The sequence below is a fragment of the Schistocerca americana genome, chromosome 3 (genome assembly GCF_021461395.2).
Source record: "Schistocerca americana isolate TAMUIC-IGC-003095 chromosome 3, iqSchAmer2.1, whole genome shotgun sequence".
Classification (NCBI taxonomy): domain Eukaryota; kingdom Metazoa; phylum Arthropoda; class Insecta; order Orthoptera; family Acrididae; genus Schistocerca; species Schistocerca americana.
Window position 1 is genome coordinate 845,155,678 of NC_060121.1, and position 18,001 is coordinate 845,173,678.

Genomic DNA, 18,001 nt, shown 5'->3' on the forward strand with positions numbered 1-18,001 from the left:
ATACTTGAGAACTCGTGTACTCGCTCTGCTTTCTGGGCGAGTCGAATCCGCTTGTAGTTGTTAGTGTACCAGCATTTCTCAATGGCTTTGCTCGCACTGCATTAACTTGTGATTTTGCAACGAAAATCACTTAAATAATTTACCTAGACAAATGTACTCCCGATATTTCATTATTTTACATTAATTGTTACTTAGTATTAGGATTTTTTTCCCATCTGTGTATTTATACATCAGTGATACCAAAACGTGCTACTAGGACTAGGGACTGATGAAAACCCTTTGACGATCCAAAGTAGCAGAGAGTGTTTGAACTTCTTCTGCCTCCAATGTGCGTTCTCTCGAGTTATCTACTTACCTTCAGGCGAAGTGTCTGGTCCATGCCCAGTTTGTTCCTTTCTAGCTACTGGACCGCAGACACTTCTGCCAAGGGTCAAAGACGTGGGCCAGTCGCATGCCTCCGAAGAGATGTAGTGACTGGTGGTGGGTGGGAAGGAGGAAGGGTGTTCTCATGAAGGGGAGGGTACAACCTCCTAGCAGGGTGGACAGGAGCTTATAGCTTCCAGTTTTGGTGCTGCCTGTCTATTCTGCTTGCTGCCTTCGCCGCTTTCCCATCAGAGTGTTCCTGACGTGTTTTCACTAGCGCCACATTTCCTGCAGAGCTCCGTTGGAAACCGCTGTCCTGGTTGACAAAACTATCATGTAGTTGTTCCACTGCTTCTTTGGTGACTGAATCCCTGAACACAATGAAATGGGATAGCATCTTTACCTGTTTAAAACAAATGTGTGTCCTTCATTGACACTGTGGTCTGCCACAGGAGACTTCTCGGTTTGGCTGATGTACTGCATCCCACACTAGAAACTGATGCTATAGACGCCCAGTAGTCATAGCCATAGTTGGCCTTTGATTACCCAAGCATGTTCATTTTAACCACTGAACGGAAAATGGTTTTTATATTGTACTTCTACAATATCCTGACAATCTTGACTGTGGCTGTGTTCGTATCCTCTTGGGCATGCTATCCGAAAACTAGTAGATAAATTGAAACTTGAAACATCCTGGCAGATTAAAACTGTGTGCGGGACCGAGACTCGAACTCGGGACCTTTGCCATTCACGGGCAATTGCTCTGCCAACTGAGCTACGCAAGCACGACTCACGCCACGTCCTCACAGCTTTACTTCTGCCAGTACCTCGTCTCCTACCTTCCGAACTTCACAGAAGCTCTCCTGCGAACCCTGCAGAACTAGCCCTCCTGTGTGAAAGGATATACCGGAGACATGGCTTAGCCGCAGCCTGGGGAATGTTTCCAGAATGAGATTTTCACTCTGCAGCGGAGTGTGCGCTGATATGAAACTCCCTGGCAGATTAAAACTGTGTGCCGTACCGTAGATAAATTGTTGCTCTGTCCTGCACCAGCTTTTAGATAGCTGTCTTCCTGAGATTATCCAGTGGGGGAGAATGTGTCTGTGACGACATGCTGCAAGTTTCGAATGGTACCAAGCATTCTCAGCTGGGTCAAAGTTAGCAGACGCCTCCAGGAGGAAGATGTTAAAGGGATGTGAATGATGTGCTTGTGTTTATCGCATTGAAAGACCAACCAGTCACTGAAATGGAATGTAGACGCTAGGGCTGGGCAATAAATTGGAGGGTTCTGTCTTGTACTGCACAGCCCTCAAATTACCCTCAATACCGATGACAGGCCTCCGACATCTGTGATACCAGCCCAAAAAGTTACTGACCCACCTCACTTCTGGACCTGTGGCACTGCATGCCCGGTGTGTGTATTGTTACCTGGACACCTGCACACATCTCTACCTCAATCGTCAGGCGTCAGAAAAACCCCGCGATCGTCAATGAAGGGAACCTGATGTCACTGACACAGGTACTGTTATCAGGTGTTCGGTAGCTCATATTTTCCGTGCAGCACAGTGCTGTGAGCCATCAGATCTTGTGGCTAGTTCACTTCGGTTTGCCAAGAATTTCTCTGTTACGGAACCTCTTCATCTCACAGTAGTTCCCCCGCTTTATATCTTCGGTTATTTATTGGATGTACTGTCTTCCTTTACAGTTTTCACCCTCTGCAGCTCCCTCTAGTACCATGGTAGTTACTCACTGGTATCGCGACACATGTCCTATCATTCCCTCTTCTTCTTGTGTCTGTTTTCCATATGTTCCTTTCTTCGTCGATTCGGTGGAGAACTTCACCACTCCGTACCAGTCTATCTAATTTCCAGCCACCTCGTATAGCACAACATTTCAAACCCGTCGATTCTCTTCTTTTCTAGCTTTCCCACAATCCACGTTTCGCTGCCATACAGCTGTGCTCCAAATATACATTATAATAAATTTCTTCCTCAGATCAAAGTCGATGTTTTATACAAAAATTTTTTTTGGCCAGGAATGCCAATTCTGCCTGTGATTTTTATATCCTCCACACTCCGTCCGTCATTTATGACTTTGCTTGCAATATAACAGAATTCCTTAACTTCCTCTACTTTTTGACACCCACTTTTGATGTTTAGTTTATCGCTAACCTCATTTCTAATACTTACTATTTTCGCCTTTTTCGTTTTACTGTTAATTTACATTCTGCAGTCACTCGAATGTTTTCCATTCTCTGCATCCTGCAATACTACTTCACTTTCACTGAGAATAGCAATGTTATCACCGAATCTTACCATTGATATCCTTTAGCTCTGAATTTTAATCCCATTCGTGAACCCTTCTTTTAGTTCCGCCATTTGCTTCTTCGATATGTACAAGGGCCGAAAAATTTATATTTTTCTCTCATGATTGTTGAACATACGGAATATTACCCATATTTTGATATAGTTTACTCCTATTTCTGTGATAATTTTGAAGATTTTGCGCCATTTTACGTTGTCGAATGCATTTTAGGTCGACAGATCCTAGGAACGTGTTTTGAATTTTTCTTAAATATATATTCAATTTTTACTCGCAGCGTCAGAATTGTCTCTCTGGTGCCCTTACCTTTCTGCAAACCGAACTGATCATCATCATACAAATTCTCAACTTTTTCTTCCATTCTTCTGCTTACTATTCTTGCCACTCACTAGGATGTATGAGCCGTTAAGCTGATTCGCGATAGTTCCCGTACTTACTTGCACTTTTCTGCCCTTGCCGTCTTGGAGTACCTTCGTCATAATTTGCAGGTAGCTACCATCAGCTGGTGATGTTGACCGCAGGAGACCGCTAAGAGTCAAATGTTCATTGGTTCGTCTCTCACATTGACGGGTGAATGTCCGAATGATGTTGCTGCTCGCGGATGGATGTGGTGTACGCCAATTCGTCGGAATCATTCTCTTGCTGACAACTCCTCTTCCCATAACATGACAGTGGGTGCAAGGTCCAAGCCAGAAAGGATCGTTAGAAGCAAGATGACAGACTGTACAGTCAGCACAAGATGCACACAGAAATACCTCATTACACTGGTGCATAGTGATTCCCTGTAGTCAAGAGTTGAGAAAGTTTCCGATTTAAAAAGAAAAATAAAGCATCGGACTCTGCTAGCGTGGCGCAACACGGTTTTCGATCAGTTTACTAGTAGAAAATAATCGTTACGCAAATTTAGTTTAGGATTTGTTTGCTGCCTTGATACAAAATGAACAAGAAAGCCTTGGCAGCTTGAAATCGAATCCATTCATCGTAACACTGTTTGCCTAAGAAGTATAGGTAATTGGCAGTGACACTCTCCACACACGGGGCAACTTAAATGAAACTCGGTGACGACGCGAGTTTGTAACTGGTCGCTTGCGAGTAATTTCCTTTGTGGGAGTATAGAACTCTGCAGACGACCCTGCTTCAGCACATCGTTAGCAACGTGTTAGCAGCGACTAGGCATGCAGTTCAAATGGCAAGTATGTACCGCACTGCACATGTACTGAATCTAAAAATCTGGAGTATTCTATAGCGTGAATAGCGGCGCTCATGTCGTCCTGCAAAGTTACATTATCTGTGCAAAAGAATGGTGGAAACGGCAGAAATGCCACAAATCTCCGATTTGCCTAAACACAATGATGTTGACATACAAATGATTTAAGGAACAAAAACAACAACCACCACCACCACAATTTAGAGTACATACATTTAAAGGTATCTGGGTTTTCAAAACAAGAGTAATCGGCTACAACTGATGATGATGATGATGATGATGATGATGATGATGATGATGATTACTGAAATTTCTGTGAACGGTGACGGTCAGTGAACGCGAGAGAGCTCGGTTAAAAATGCTTTACACTGGACGCTTTGTTATGACTCAGTATCAAAAATCAACAACTCACAATTGTTGTCAAACGTAACACGATAATGATAGAGAAACGTTGATTCACTTTAATGCTCGGTATCAATATTCCCTAATCATTCCTTTTCAGTAAACAAAACTCATTATTAGGAACACGATAAATTAACACTGAATACCTCACTATCAGCAGCAACGGAAACAGGCAACGTCGAAAGCACAAAAGCTTAAAGCACAAAACAAAAAGACAAAGTTCACATAACACAGTAGCCGGCCGGAGTGGCCTAGCGGTTCTAGGCGCTTCAGTCTGGAACTGCGCGGTCGCTACGGTCTCAGGTTCGAATCCTGCCTCGGGCATGGATGTGTGTGATGTCCATAGGTTAGTTAGGTTTAAGTAGTTCTAAGATCTATGGGACTTATGACCTCAGAAGTTTAGTCCTATAGTGCTCAGAGCCATTTGAACCATTTGAACATAACACAGTGGAAATAAATTACGTACTAATATTTTTCCAGAGATAATGATGTAAATGATTTATATATGTATTTATCAAAAAATGTAATGAAACTAGCTAATTTTGAAAAAGTAATCTACATTGTCAGTTAAATCGTAAAACTTCACTTTTCTGCGAACTAACAAAATTTAAGGTTTGCAGTCCGGTTCCTCCGTAAATTTAAAATGGTAGTAGTTTCATTTATGCGGCTCTACGTTATTACAATTATGGTATCAGGATCCTACTGGTGGTAGTGCAACAGTCTCTTCCTTTAGTTTATGAACAAAATTAAATACTTGGGGCCATAAATACACTCGAAGCTCTTCTCAAATAATTATGGTTCAAAACATGGTTCAAATGGCTCTGAGCACTATGGGACTTCACATCTGAGGTCATCAGTCCCCTAGAACTTAGAACTACTTAAACCTAACTAACCTAAGGACATGACACACATCCTTGCCCAAGGCAGGATTCGAACCTGCGACCGTAGTGGTCGCGCGGTTCCAGACTGCAGCGCCTAGAACCGTTTGGCCACACCAGCCGGCAATTACGGTTGTGTGTCTCATAATACTACTACTACTACTACTACTACAACTACTCCTTGTTTCCACAATGTCTTGCCCGACATTTTATCACTATGAAGATCACAGACTGTTACTCGGGCGCTTACGCCATTACACACGTCCGATCTTTCCCACTGCCAACGCTATGTGCGCGGTCTCACGTACCAAAGCTGTTAGTGCCACGCCGAGATCAGCTGTGGTCAGAGGTTGTTGTTGTACGTTGCGAAACCCTTGACGCTGCCAGAGTGTCTACTGTAAGGGGCAGTCAAATGAAAACCCAACAACCGGGACCATGGAATGGTTCCATTCAAAAGTAATCACCACACACGTTAGGGCATTTATCACACGGAGAGACGAGACTGTGATCGGCCGCTGACGGCTCCACAACCGCACCACTCTTACACTCCCTATTCCGACTGAAACCGACTTCCACGCGTGCCTCTATTCAGTTAGCTAAAGGTCTGAACATCACACGGTGAAAGATTCGGGCTGTACTGAGGATGTTGCAATGTTTCCCAAGTAAATCGCTGTCGCGTAGCCCTCATGCGATTGGCAGTGGGGGACCGACGTTATCGTGTAACAGAATGGGTCCGTCCGACAGCACCTCTGGGCGTTTTGACATTATGGCGCTTCGCTGTTTCTGCAAAGTGTCTTCATAGCGCTGCGCATAGATTGTTATTCCACACTCTAGGAACTCGGCGAGTAGAGGACTCCTGCATTCGAAAGTCATCATGACCTTACACGCTATCACGCTTGCCAAATAACCCTGTGACGAAACGCGCCGCTTCTCTTTGGATCTTCTCTATCTCCTCTGTCAACCCGACCTGGTACGGATCCCACACTGATGAGCAATACTCATGTATCGGCCGAACGAGCCTTCTGTAAGCCACCTCCTTTGTTGATAGACTACATTTTCTAAGGACTCTCCCAATGAATCTCAACCTGGAACCCGCCTTGCCAACAATTGATTTTATATGATCATTCCACCTCAAATCGTTCCGCACGCATACTCCCAGATATTTTACAGAAGTAACTGCTACCAGTGCTTGTTCCGCTATCATATAATCATACAATAAAGGATCGTTCTTTCTATGTATTCGCAATACGTTACATTTGTCTATGTTAGGGGTCAGTTGCCACTCCCTGCACCAAGTGCCTATCCGCTGCAGAACTTCCTGCATTTCGCTGCAATTTTCTAATTCTGCAACTTCTCTGTATACTACAGCATCATCCGCGAAAAGCCGCATGGAACTTCCGACACTATCTACTAGGTCATTTATATATATTATATACTTTTGAATGAAACCATTGTATGGTCCCGTTGTTGTGAGTGTACGGTTTTCATCTGGCTGTTCCTCATACATTCCTTTACAGTAGTAGTTTTAAATGATTTGCAATAAATTTGCGTTACAGTAATCCAGATAATTAGTACTGACCGTAAAATGACAAAATATATACATCTATAATCTGAAATTACTACCATAAATGTGAAGATAAAGAATGTCAAAAATGAATTAGTTTTGTAGTGTAATAAGGCGACCGACTTCGCAGTTTCCGAGATAGTCGTTGCCAGGTGTCAGGCCTTAACAATCTGCCCGTTAGACAATGGAGAAAAGAACAGCAATCGATCACGAAATGAGTCTTTTTTTTTTTTCAGCAGAGCTAGGTGTCAAGTGTTACATAGTCATCTTCATGTTAGACTCCTATACACTCTACACCAACCAATATTGTTTACGTCGTGACACTCATTACTAATGTCACTATTGTTATGTGCACTGAAGATGGTTCGTAATAGTTGAAATCTAGCTTTCGCGATCGATTGCTGTTCTTTTCTCCATTATCTAGATTCAACGATCGCTTCTCATGACGGGATCATACAGATTCTAATCCGATTAACTGGCCCTTCTCCGAAGTAGCTTGTGTCGGTGGATTTTCTCATTTGAGGCCATTAAAACGCGCTAAAGTGATCACCCTTCTTCGCTGCCCCTCTTATACTCTCTCACCTCGTAACACGCCTAAAACACCTTTAGGCGGCAGTGATCATAATTCTTCGTCTCTTCAGTGTAATTTCCTAATACATTTGCAGGTGAATTGGCACAAATTCTCTTCGTTTTCTCGTTAATGTGTACTAACATGAGTATCAAGTGTCTGTATGTCCCTCTTTTCAGAGATGGTCGCGGGATTCGGCTGTTCGTTACAGGATGTCAAATCAAATACCTTTCAACCGTCTAATTTCCACACTTATTTTATTTGGCTGCCAGTTTCGGCGATTTACTACGCCATCTTCAGACTCCTGACATGGAGGAAGATCTCGGTTCTGATCAAAACATGGGCCAGCATTCAAATACTGGTATCTGTAGATTTCTGCTTACGACAGCGATCACTTCAACCATCATCTGCCGACTATTTATCTAACAGTCAGCAGATAATGGTTGAATTCATCGTTATAGCAAGCAGAAATCTACAAAAACCAGAATTTGAATGCTGGCCCCTACTTCGACCAGAACCAAGGTGGAATCTTCCTAAAAGTCGGTTAGGGGTCTGAAGTTGTTGTGGTCTTCAGTCCAGAGACTGGTTTGATGCAGCTCTCCATACTACTATATCCTGTGCAAGCTTCTTCATCTCCCAGTAACTACTGCAACCTACATCCTTCTGAATCTGTTTCGTGTATTCATCTCTTGGTCTCCCTTCACGATTTTTACCCTCTGCGCTACCCTCCAATACTAAATTGGTGATCCCTTGATGCCTCAGAATATGTCTTACCAACAGATCCCTTCTTCCAGTCAAGTTGTGAAATTTCTGTTCTCCCCAGTTCTATTCAATACCTCCTCATTAGTTATGTGATCTACCCATCTAATCTTCAGCATCCTTCTGTAGCACCATATTTCGAAAGCTTCTATTCTATTTTTGTCTGAACTATTTATCGTCCACGTTTCACTTCCATACATGGCTACACTAAATACAAATACTTCCAGAAAATACTTCCTGACACGTAAATCTATACTCGATGTGAACAAATTTCTCTTCTTTAGAAACGTTTTCCTTGCCATTGCCATTCTACATTTTATATCCCCTCTACTTCGACAATCATCAGTAATTTTGCTCCCCAAATAGCAAAACTCACTTACTACTTTAAGCGTCTCATTTCCTGATCTAATACCCTCAGCATCACCCGATTCAATTTGACTGCATTTCATTATCCTCGTTTTGCTTTTGTTGATGTTTATCTTATATCCTCCTTTCAAGACACTGTCCATTCCGTTCAGCTACTCTTCCAGGTCCTGTGCTGTCTCTGACAGAATTAGTCTCATCGGCGAAGCTCAATGTTTTTATTTCTTCTCCGTGGATTTTAATACGTACTCCGAATTTTTCTTTTGTTTCCTTTACTGCTTGCTCAATATACAGATGGAATAACATCGGGGATAGGCTACAACCCTGTCTCACTCCCATCCCAACCACTGCCCCTCGACTCTCGTAACTGCCACCTACAGAATTTGAAAGAGAGGATTCCAGTCAACATTGTCAAAAACTTTCTCTAAGTCTACAAATGCTAGAAACGTAGGTTTGCCTCTCCTTAATCTATTTTCTAAGATAAGTCGTAGGGTCAGTATTGCCTCACGTGTTCCAACATTTCTACAGAATCTTCCCCGAGGTCGGCTTCTACCAGTTTTGCCATTCGTCTGTAAAGAATTCGTGTCAGTATTTTGCAGCCGTGGCTTATTAAACTGATAGTTTGGTAATTTTCACATCTGGCAACACCTGCTTTCTTTGGGATTGGAATTATTATATTCTTCTTGAAGTCTGAGGGTATTTCGCCTGTCTCATACATCTTGCTCACCAGATGGTAGAGTTTTGTCAGGGATGGCTATCCCAAGGCTATCAGTAGTTCTAATGGAATGTTGTCTACTCCCGGGGTCTGAAGATGGCGTCGTAAATCGCCGAAACTGGTAGCCAAACAAAATAAGTTTGGAAATCGGACGGTTGAAAGGTGTTTGCTTTGACATCCTAAAGAGTGTCAAGTCCCTGAGCTTGAATCCGTATTCGACGTGCCGAGTGTACCAAAAAGATGCCCAGGTGGAACAATCGATTTTCGCTCTCCTCCACGCTCGCACACGGCAACTGCAGTTTGTCAGCTCGGAGGTGCGCCGTGTGCGGATCTGCGTTGCTAATCAGTCACAGATTTAGTCGCCAGTCCGTTCCGTTCTTTTCAAGGCGCACGGCGTGCGAACGGCCTACTCAGACTGGAGTCCCCGGGAGCCGGCTTGTGCGAAGTGCGTTTGCGAGCAACGCCGGTCGGTGGTGGTTGCGTCACACGGTGATTGTGGACGGCGGCTCTTCATCAGCGCTCATTGAAACAACAACGGGAGACCCTGCCTCATTAGCCGGGCTAGGGACTAGGGAGCGCGGGCACGCGCTCCGCCCACGCTCCTAGGTAATGCATCTGCTGCCGATACCACCACTAGAAGTGAACATCTCCATACCTTTTCGCGACGATCTTCCACCAAATGATGCAGCATTCTGAACTTTAATCAAATCAAACTATTTCGTTACAGAGACTTTCAACTCTCAAATGTCTATGACGTATGTATGCAGACTGAAGCGACGAATGAAAATTAGTAGCAAGGCCAGGATTCGAACTCGGGTCTCCTGATCACTAGGCAGATGCACTAGCCACTGCACCGCTCTGGCACAGTGGTTCTGCACAACTGCACGGATTGTCCTAGAACGCCCCCCTCCTCAGTCCTAATTCCCATTCACGCCTCACCCCACTTGGTATTCCCGCTAAACCCGAACAGCATTGTAGATGCTCTTAAACTGTATTGGTATAGCACCTCAACGTTGAACGAAACTGGGGGTCCTGTCTGAAAGCCAGACGTAGATGCTTTAATAAAATGAAACTATACCGTTCCAGAGACCTTCTCGAGTCTCAAACATCTGTGATGTATATATGCAGACTGAGGCGGCGAATGAAAATTTGCCCCAACACTGGGATTCGAAGCTGGATTCCTGCTCACAAGGTAGATGCGCTAACCACTACGCCACTCTTGACTTCTGTTGTCCTACCATCCTCAGTTGCATGCAATATTATGTTGATAATTACAACTGAATAAATAGAATGTTTCGTGCCACACGCGTTTAGACTTCATTATTTGAAAGGCATCATCAGTGGCCTGAAATATTTGGTGTTTACACTAATTTGTTTTGCATGCTGTACATTGAGGCTGTGAAAAGTTCTGCTGCTTTCCGATTTTTTGTGACGTAATAATAGTGTGTTTCTAATTACAAATCTTGTACTCCCTGCTCTACATACGTTCGTGTCCCAGTTTTAAAACTGTTCCTCTCTTTATTAGCATTCTAAATTTAGTTTGTACCGAACTAGGAACTGAACACTAATTTATTTCATGTTATGCATTGGTTGTTCCAACTAACTAAAGTCTCTCCCTCCCTTCCTCCTTGTGTGTGTGTGTGTGTGTGTGTGTGTGTGTGTGTGTGTGTGTGTGTGTGTGTGTGAGAGAGAGAGAGAGAGAGAGAGAGAGAGAGAGAGAGAGAGAGAGAGAGAGAGAGAGAGAATGAGCTTACCACTCGTCGATTTGACAGAGCTAGCGAGGTGCAAGTTGCCAATTACTCTATTTATGAGAATAAAATAGCGTGGTTGCAATTTAGTTGTGATTCATTCTCAGTTGTGTTAAGTGTTTATACAGAAGACTGAAAGTTCGCATAATAAAATACGTATATAAAATCTGTCGATATGTGTCGTTGTGAGCTGGAATAAAAAAATTACTTAACACACTTGGGAACGAATAACTAAATCGAAGCTTGTTGCCTGGAAGAAATTGAAACTTACTTCGTAGGTTTGATTTCAGGAAGTATTTGTCTCGTTACCACTTATAAAATGACCCCATGATTCATATTATAGTCATAAATTGTAAAAGTGATTCATAGCAATATTATCGCTACATTTGTATGCTTTACTTAAGAATTTTCTCTTTCGTAGGTAAGTGGCCGCTCTGTGGAAGCTGAAGCGGCTTACGAACTTCGTGGCCAACTGAACATCTTCAAAAACTAAGTATCTCTCATCTTTTTCTTTATAAGTTATTTCAGTGTTTGAATTTTACAACTTCCGTCTAGTTACTAACATATTCATGAACTTTTTTGAATTAAACACGTGCTTAAACGTAAACTCCTTACGACGTGTGATAGTAAAAACAAAAGTAAAACAGGCTGTAGCTATTTTGAAAGTGCATATATCAGCTGCGAAGGACGTGACTGAACTGGTTGAAAACCCGTCCCACGATGAAACTACTGTGTCACACTATATCAAGAGCCCATCGTGAGATTTACGTTATGCTATGCGACAAACAGGATTAAGCTATTTATAAACTACCTGTTCACGCACGGGGAACGGATTAAGCGTAGTTAGCAATGCTCGTTTCTGAAGTAGCGACTGCGGCAGCCTTTATATAATTTTTTGCTGCCTTGTTTCCTCCCCTTCGTCTCTACAAACCTGCTATCCGATGTCAGTTTCAACCTTGAGAAGGACAAACGTCCGGCAATCGCTCGCTGTTTTTTGTCTAGAACATCCAGCCACGCCGCGTTTTTTTATTTTTATTTTTTTATTTTAATGACATGAAATTTGCGGAGCGAAACAGTTTTCTGGCCTGGCACAGATCTTTGAATTAATTTTTTCTTCCTTACTCATAATATCCCAAGTAGACAATTTTCTTACAATGCAGATTTTGCATGGCTAGGAGATACTCATTTATGGTAGCTACATGCAGTTTTTCTTTTACTGTTGTTTCAGGTGGTCCATTAAAGATGGAAGAATTCAATGAGAGACACTCTGTTGTAGTTGGCACGTAGAATGATGCAGATGCTATGATCAGGAGATTCAGTGGAATGGTACAGCAGAGATTCACCTTTTACGCAGCGGGTATCATATCAGTCATGTGTAATTAGGATTGCTACGTGTCCGAAAATTGCTTAAGGTACATGATGGAAGACAGGACACAGGTGTTTCCATCCCCGTCCATCTCCAACTGAGATGGTGAACTAGATTTCGACGGGCCGAAGGAGGTCTCATCCATCTTCCTACTGTGGCTGGTGTTAGTAGCTGTTTATTTAAATTTGGGTGCTGCCTAAATTCGTAATGTTTATTTTTTCGTTGCCGCAATAGTGGGTCGCTAGGACTTTTAACAATTTGTCACTGGCCTTTCGTTATCTGAAATGTTGCAGTTTAAGCTACCATTTAATTTCGTAGATTTGCAAATTATTTGTTCTGTTTGTGAACTAAAGAAAACTGTATGTCAATGAACACTTTGGATGTATACATCGTTTTTAGTTTAATGGACAACCGAAGACAAAAATTGAGACTCCAAACGTTTGTACTGACAACTAATAGAATTGGGGCATAAAGATAATAATAACAAATAACTAAACGTATAAAGTGTTACGAGGTTTCAAGGGGGTCAGTTTTGCTTGGATGATTCGTCACGTTCACGAAAAATAAGTTTTGATCTAAAAATATAAATCTATGCAAGTCCTAGACAGTCAGTCTGGCGTGTAGTAGATGTGATGAACTGTGGCAGTAGCATTCCATAAATAAGGGTAGAAAAATCTAGTTTACAGTCCCACCACTCTAAGATGATAACGAATGTGAGCGAACGAAAAACATTGCCACAGATATAAATATTGTTTGTACCTAACACGATAGGGTCCAATCCGTGGAGCAGTGGTGTCCACAACGCGAATCGGCTGCAGACAAATTGGTTTTCGGCAAGACTGTATTCCGCACACCGGCGTTAACTCTCGGTTGGAAAGAGTGTTGATTTGGAACCAGAGTTGTATAATTCAGGATCCCACAAAAATTGCGGAAGTAATACAGTCATTCTACGGCAGAATATTACCATTTTCAGGCTTTTGTATACTGCACTTAGGTTGGGTCATCAGATCTGTATTTATTGTTTCTCCATGAAGTCTTAACATTGTAAGAAAAATTTGTATTCGCTGGTAACTGATGCTTCAGAAGCAAGTTCTGATGACCATCAACAGCTTGAAACCATTTTGTATGGGGACCAGTTCAGTGTTCTATCCAGCTCAAATGGTTCAAATGGCTCCGAGCACTATGGGACTTAACATCTGAGGTCATCAGTCCCCTAGAACTTAGAACTACTTAAACCTAACTAACCTAAGGACATCACACACATCCATGCCCGAGGCAGGATTCGAACTTGCGACCGTAGCGGTCCCGCGGTTCCAGCCTGAAGCGCCTAGAACCGCTCGGCCACACCGGCCGCCTCTGTCCAGCTATCGATAGCTGCTTCGCCAGAACCATTTTCGTGAGGTAGAATGAAGTATGGGGGTTTGCCATCCACTGTGGTGTGATTCGTATTAGTCTATTACGGCAGTTGGAGTTCCTCCCATTTTCATCATTGTCCAACTGGCTGTGAATATTTCTGAACTTGAACGACTCTCCCAAGATAACTGCATCACTTCTCTAACAATGACTGCATCATCTGCGAGCAAACTCAGCGACCTAGTAACAGTATCTACGATGGTGGTTTGAAAAGTTCTCGGAACGGAATAGGAAAAAAGTACTTACAGCACCGAAACCTTTTTGTTTTTCAATGTAGTCTCCTTGTTCGTTAATACACTTGGTCCAACGATGTTCCAGTGCCTTGATCCCATCTCGAAAATGAGTTTCCTCCAGGCCTGCAAAATAGTTGTCAACTCCGGCTATCAATTCTTCTTTTGAAGTGAATCTTCGTCCACCAAGAAAAATTTTCAGTTTCGGGAAGAGATGGGAGTCGGACGGAGCCATCAGGTGAATAAGGCGGGTGTGGCAACAATTCACACCTTAGTTCGTGTAATTTTGCCCATGTTTTTGGTCCAGCGTCAAGAATTGCGGCACCCATCTTGCAGATAATTTTTTTCATTCGTAATTCTTCAGTTAAAATGTGATGTACCCATTTAGATGACATCTAGTAAACGTGAGCAGTTATACCCACTTTCAATCGGTGATCCTCCATGAACATTTTGTGCACTTTTGCAGTGATATCTGGAGTAGTCACATCTTGGCCGACCACTGCGCGCATCATCATCTAAGCTCTTCTGACCAAATTTAAATTCATTTGTCACTTGGCAACAGTTAAATATGAAGGAGCAGAGTCCCCAGTATATTCTGGAAATCGGCATGAATGTCCTTTGCTTTCATACTTTTTCCTTACAAACTATTTAATCACTGCTCGAATCTCGATTTTTTTCCATCTTCGCAAATCACTACGCGGGAACAACAGAACCACGTGACCGCCATAGCTCTCTTCCAAAAGCACTGACGTGGCACGTGTTTACAGGCAACAGACCAATGAATGTCACGTGACCAACTCGTTGCGCTAGCGCTGACCCTCGCGGTGATTCAGTGAACTTTTCAAACCACCCTCGTATTAATTCTTTTGGAACAGGGATGTTGTAAAAGTAGATTTGCATTTGTATTTTGAAATAGCACTGGAAAACAGGAAACAGACAAGAGTATGAGAAAAGCGGAGAGACTAGCCTGTGACGCGTCCGCCAGTTCAGCAGTTCGCCAGTACATTCATCACTACTGCCGTTCCTCTCTGCCTTGTTGTACTTGCGTGGAGTCCAAATTGTATTTATATCTGCAACAACACGCTCATTCCAAGAACATAAGCTGCTGGCAGGCATCGCCGCAAAACTAGGATGACAGTGATGGCGGACAAAGCAGTTTGTTTACCGTATTTTGCAGACTAAAAGACGCACCTTCAGTTTTAAGCAACTTCTTCTTTTAAAAAAAGCATTTTTACCATTTTTATTATTAGCTTGCAAAACCAGACAAAAATCTCTTTGTTCATAAAATCGAAGTGACCCTTAAAATCCCTGAAAGTCGTCATCTGAACTTACTTCCTTCTTTCTCTCAATCGTCAACGCTGTCCTCTTCGTATATGAGATGGCCTTCACTTATTCCGCAGTACTCAGAAGTTTTAGCAATAATGCCTTCTCTCACTCTACACCACGACTTATTATCCAATGACACACTTACCTGATTGTAGATCATTTTAAAGCTTCCTTCAGCATGAATTCATATTGGGTTTCATGCATTTGCTCCATTTCTCTGTCATATACACTATAAATGGTTTATTTATCGAGACATCAGGAGGTTGCAATTATGAAGCAGGTCGTCCTGGAATAACGGCAAGCTCTGTTTTCCTGTCTCAATTTCTGTTTCATAGAATTTTTCAAATGACTGCTAAGCTCCTCTAGCCCAAGAAGAGAGCTCTTCTTCAATAAGGCACCTTTCGTTCTCTCCCACACTCTTTTAATCCATAACTAACATAATTATTAAACCAGCCTCGTCGATCCAACCCTTGTACACTACTGACCATTAAAATTGCTACACCACGAAGATGGCGTGCTACATACGTGAAATTTAACCGACACGAAGAAGATGCTGTGATATGCAAATGATTAGCTTTTCAGAGCATTCACACAAGGTTGGCGCCAGTGGCGACACCTGCAACGTTCTGACATGCGGAAAGTTTCCAGCCGATTTCTCATACACAAACAGCAGTTAACCGACGTTGCCTGGTGAAACGTTGTTGTGATGCCTCGTGTAAGGAGGAGAAATACGTACCATCACGTTTCCGACTTTGATAAAGGTCGGGTTGTAGCCTATCGCGATTGCGGTTTATCGTATCGTGACATTGCTGCTCGCGTTGGTAGAGATCCAATGACTGTTAGAATATGGAATCGGTGGGTTCAGGAGGGTAATACGGAAAGCCGTGCTGGATCCCAACCGCCTCGTATCACTAGAAGTCGAGATGACAGGCATCTTATCCGCATGGCTGTAACGGATCGTGCAGCCACGTCTATATCCCTGAGTCAACAGATAGGGACGTTTGCAAGACGACAACCATCTGCACGAACAGTTCGACGACGTTTGCAGCATCATGGACTACCAGCTCGTAGATCACGGCTGCGGTTACCCTTGACGCTGCATCACAGACAGGAGCGCCTGCGATGGTGTACTCAACGACGAACCTGGGTGCACGAATGGCAAAACGTAATTTTTTCGGATGAATCCAGGTTCTGTTTACAGCATCATGTTGGTCGCATCCGTGTTTGGCGACATCGCGGTGAACGCACATTGGAAGCGTGTATTCGTCATCGCCATACTGGCGTATCACCCGGCATGATGGTATGGGGTGCCATTGGTTACACGTCACCTCTTGTTCGCATTGACGGCACTTTGAACAGTGGGCGTTACATTTCAGATGTGTTACGACCCTTGGCTCTACCCTTCATCCGATCCCTGCGAAACCCTACATTTCAGCACGATAATGCGCGACCGCATGTTGCAGGTGCTGTACGGGCCTTTCTGGGTACAGAAAATGTTCGAATGCTGCCCTGGCCAGCACATTCTCCCGATCTCTCACCAACTGATAACGTCTGGTCAATGGTGGCCGAGCAACAGGCTCGTCACAATACGCCAGTCCCTACTCTTGATGAACTGTGGTATCGTGTTGAAGCTGCACGATACCACAGTTCATCAAGAGTAGTGACTGTCGTATTGTGACGAGCCAGTTGCTCGGCCACCATTGACCAGACGTTTTCAATTGGTGAGAGATCTGGAGAATGTGCTGGCCAGGGCAGCAGTCGAACATTTTCTCTATCCAGAAAGGCCTGTACAGACCTGCAACATGCGGTCGTGCATTATCATGCTGAAATGTAGGGTTTCGCAGGGATCGGATGAAGGGTAGAGTGACGGGTCGTAAAACACCTGAAATGTAACGTCCACTGTTCAAAGTGCCGTCAGTGCGAACAAGGGGTGACCGAGACGTGTAACCAATGGCACCACATTCCATCACGTCGGGTGATACGCCAGTATGAGGATGACGAATACACGCTTCCAATGTGCGTTCACCGCGATGTCGCCAAACAGAGATGCGACCATCACGCTGCTGTAAACAGAACCTTGATTCATCCGAAAAAATGACGTTTTACCATTCGTGCACCCAGGTTTGTCGTTGAGTACACCATCGCAGGCGCTCCTGTCTGTGCTGCAGCGTCAAGGGTAACCGCAGCCATGGTCTGCGAGGTGATAGTCCATACTGCTGCAAACGTCGTCGAACTGTTCGTGCAGATGGTTGTTGTCTTGCAAACGTCCCCATCTGTTGACTCAGGGATCGAGACGTGGCTGCACGATCCGTTACAGCCATGCGGATAAGATGCCTGTCATCTCGACTGCTAGAGATACGAGGCAGTTGGGATCCAGCACGGCGTTCCGTATTACCCTCCTGAACCCACCGATTCCATATTCTAACAGTCATTGGATCTCGACCAACGCGAGCTGCAATGTCGCGATACCATAAACCGCAATCGCGATAGGCTACAATCCGACCATTATCAAAGTCGGAAACGTAATGTTACGCATTTGTCCTCCTTACACGAGGCATCACAACAACGTTTCAGCAAGCAACGCCTGTCAACTTCGGTTTGTGCATGAGAAATCGGTTGGAAAATGTCCTCATGTCAGCACGTTGTAGGTGTCGCCATCGGCGCCTACCTTGTGTGAATGCTCTGAAAAGCTAATTATTTGCGTGTCGCAGCATCTTCTTCCTGTCGGTTAAATTTCGCGTCTGTAGCACGTCATCTTCGTGGTGTAACAATTCTAA

The 18,001-nt window shown here is 43.6% G+C and overlaps 1 protein-coding gene across 1 annotated transcript in view; it reads left to right on the plus strand.

Moving 5' to 3' along the window:
• The window catches only part of LOC124606433 (netrin-1-like), a 170,761-nt gene extending 158,585 nt beyond the window's left edge, over window positions 1-12,176 (plus strand). The window contains exon 4 of the mRNA XM_047138415.1: window positions 12,118-12,176. Within this exon, the coding sequence (XP_046994371.1) occupies window positions 12,118-12,176 (59 nt within the window). The remainder of the gene's footprint in view (window positions 1-12,117) is intronic.
• The last annotated feature ends 5,825 nt before the right edge of the window (window positions 12,177-18,001 follow it).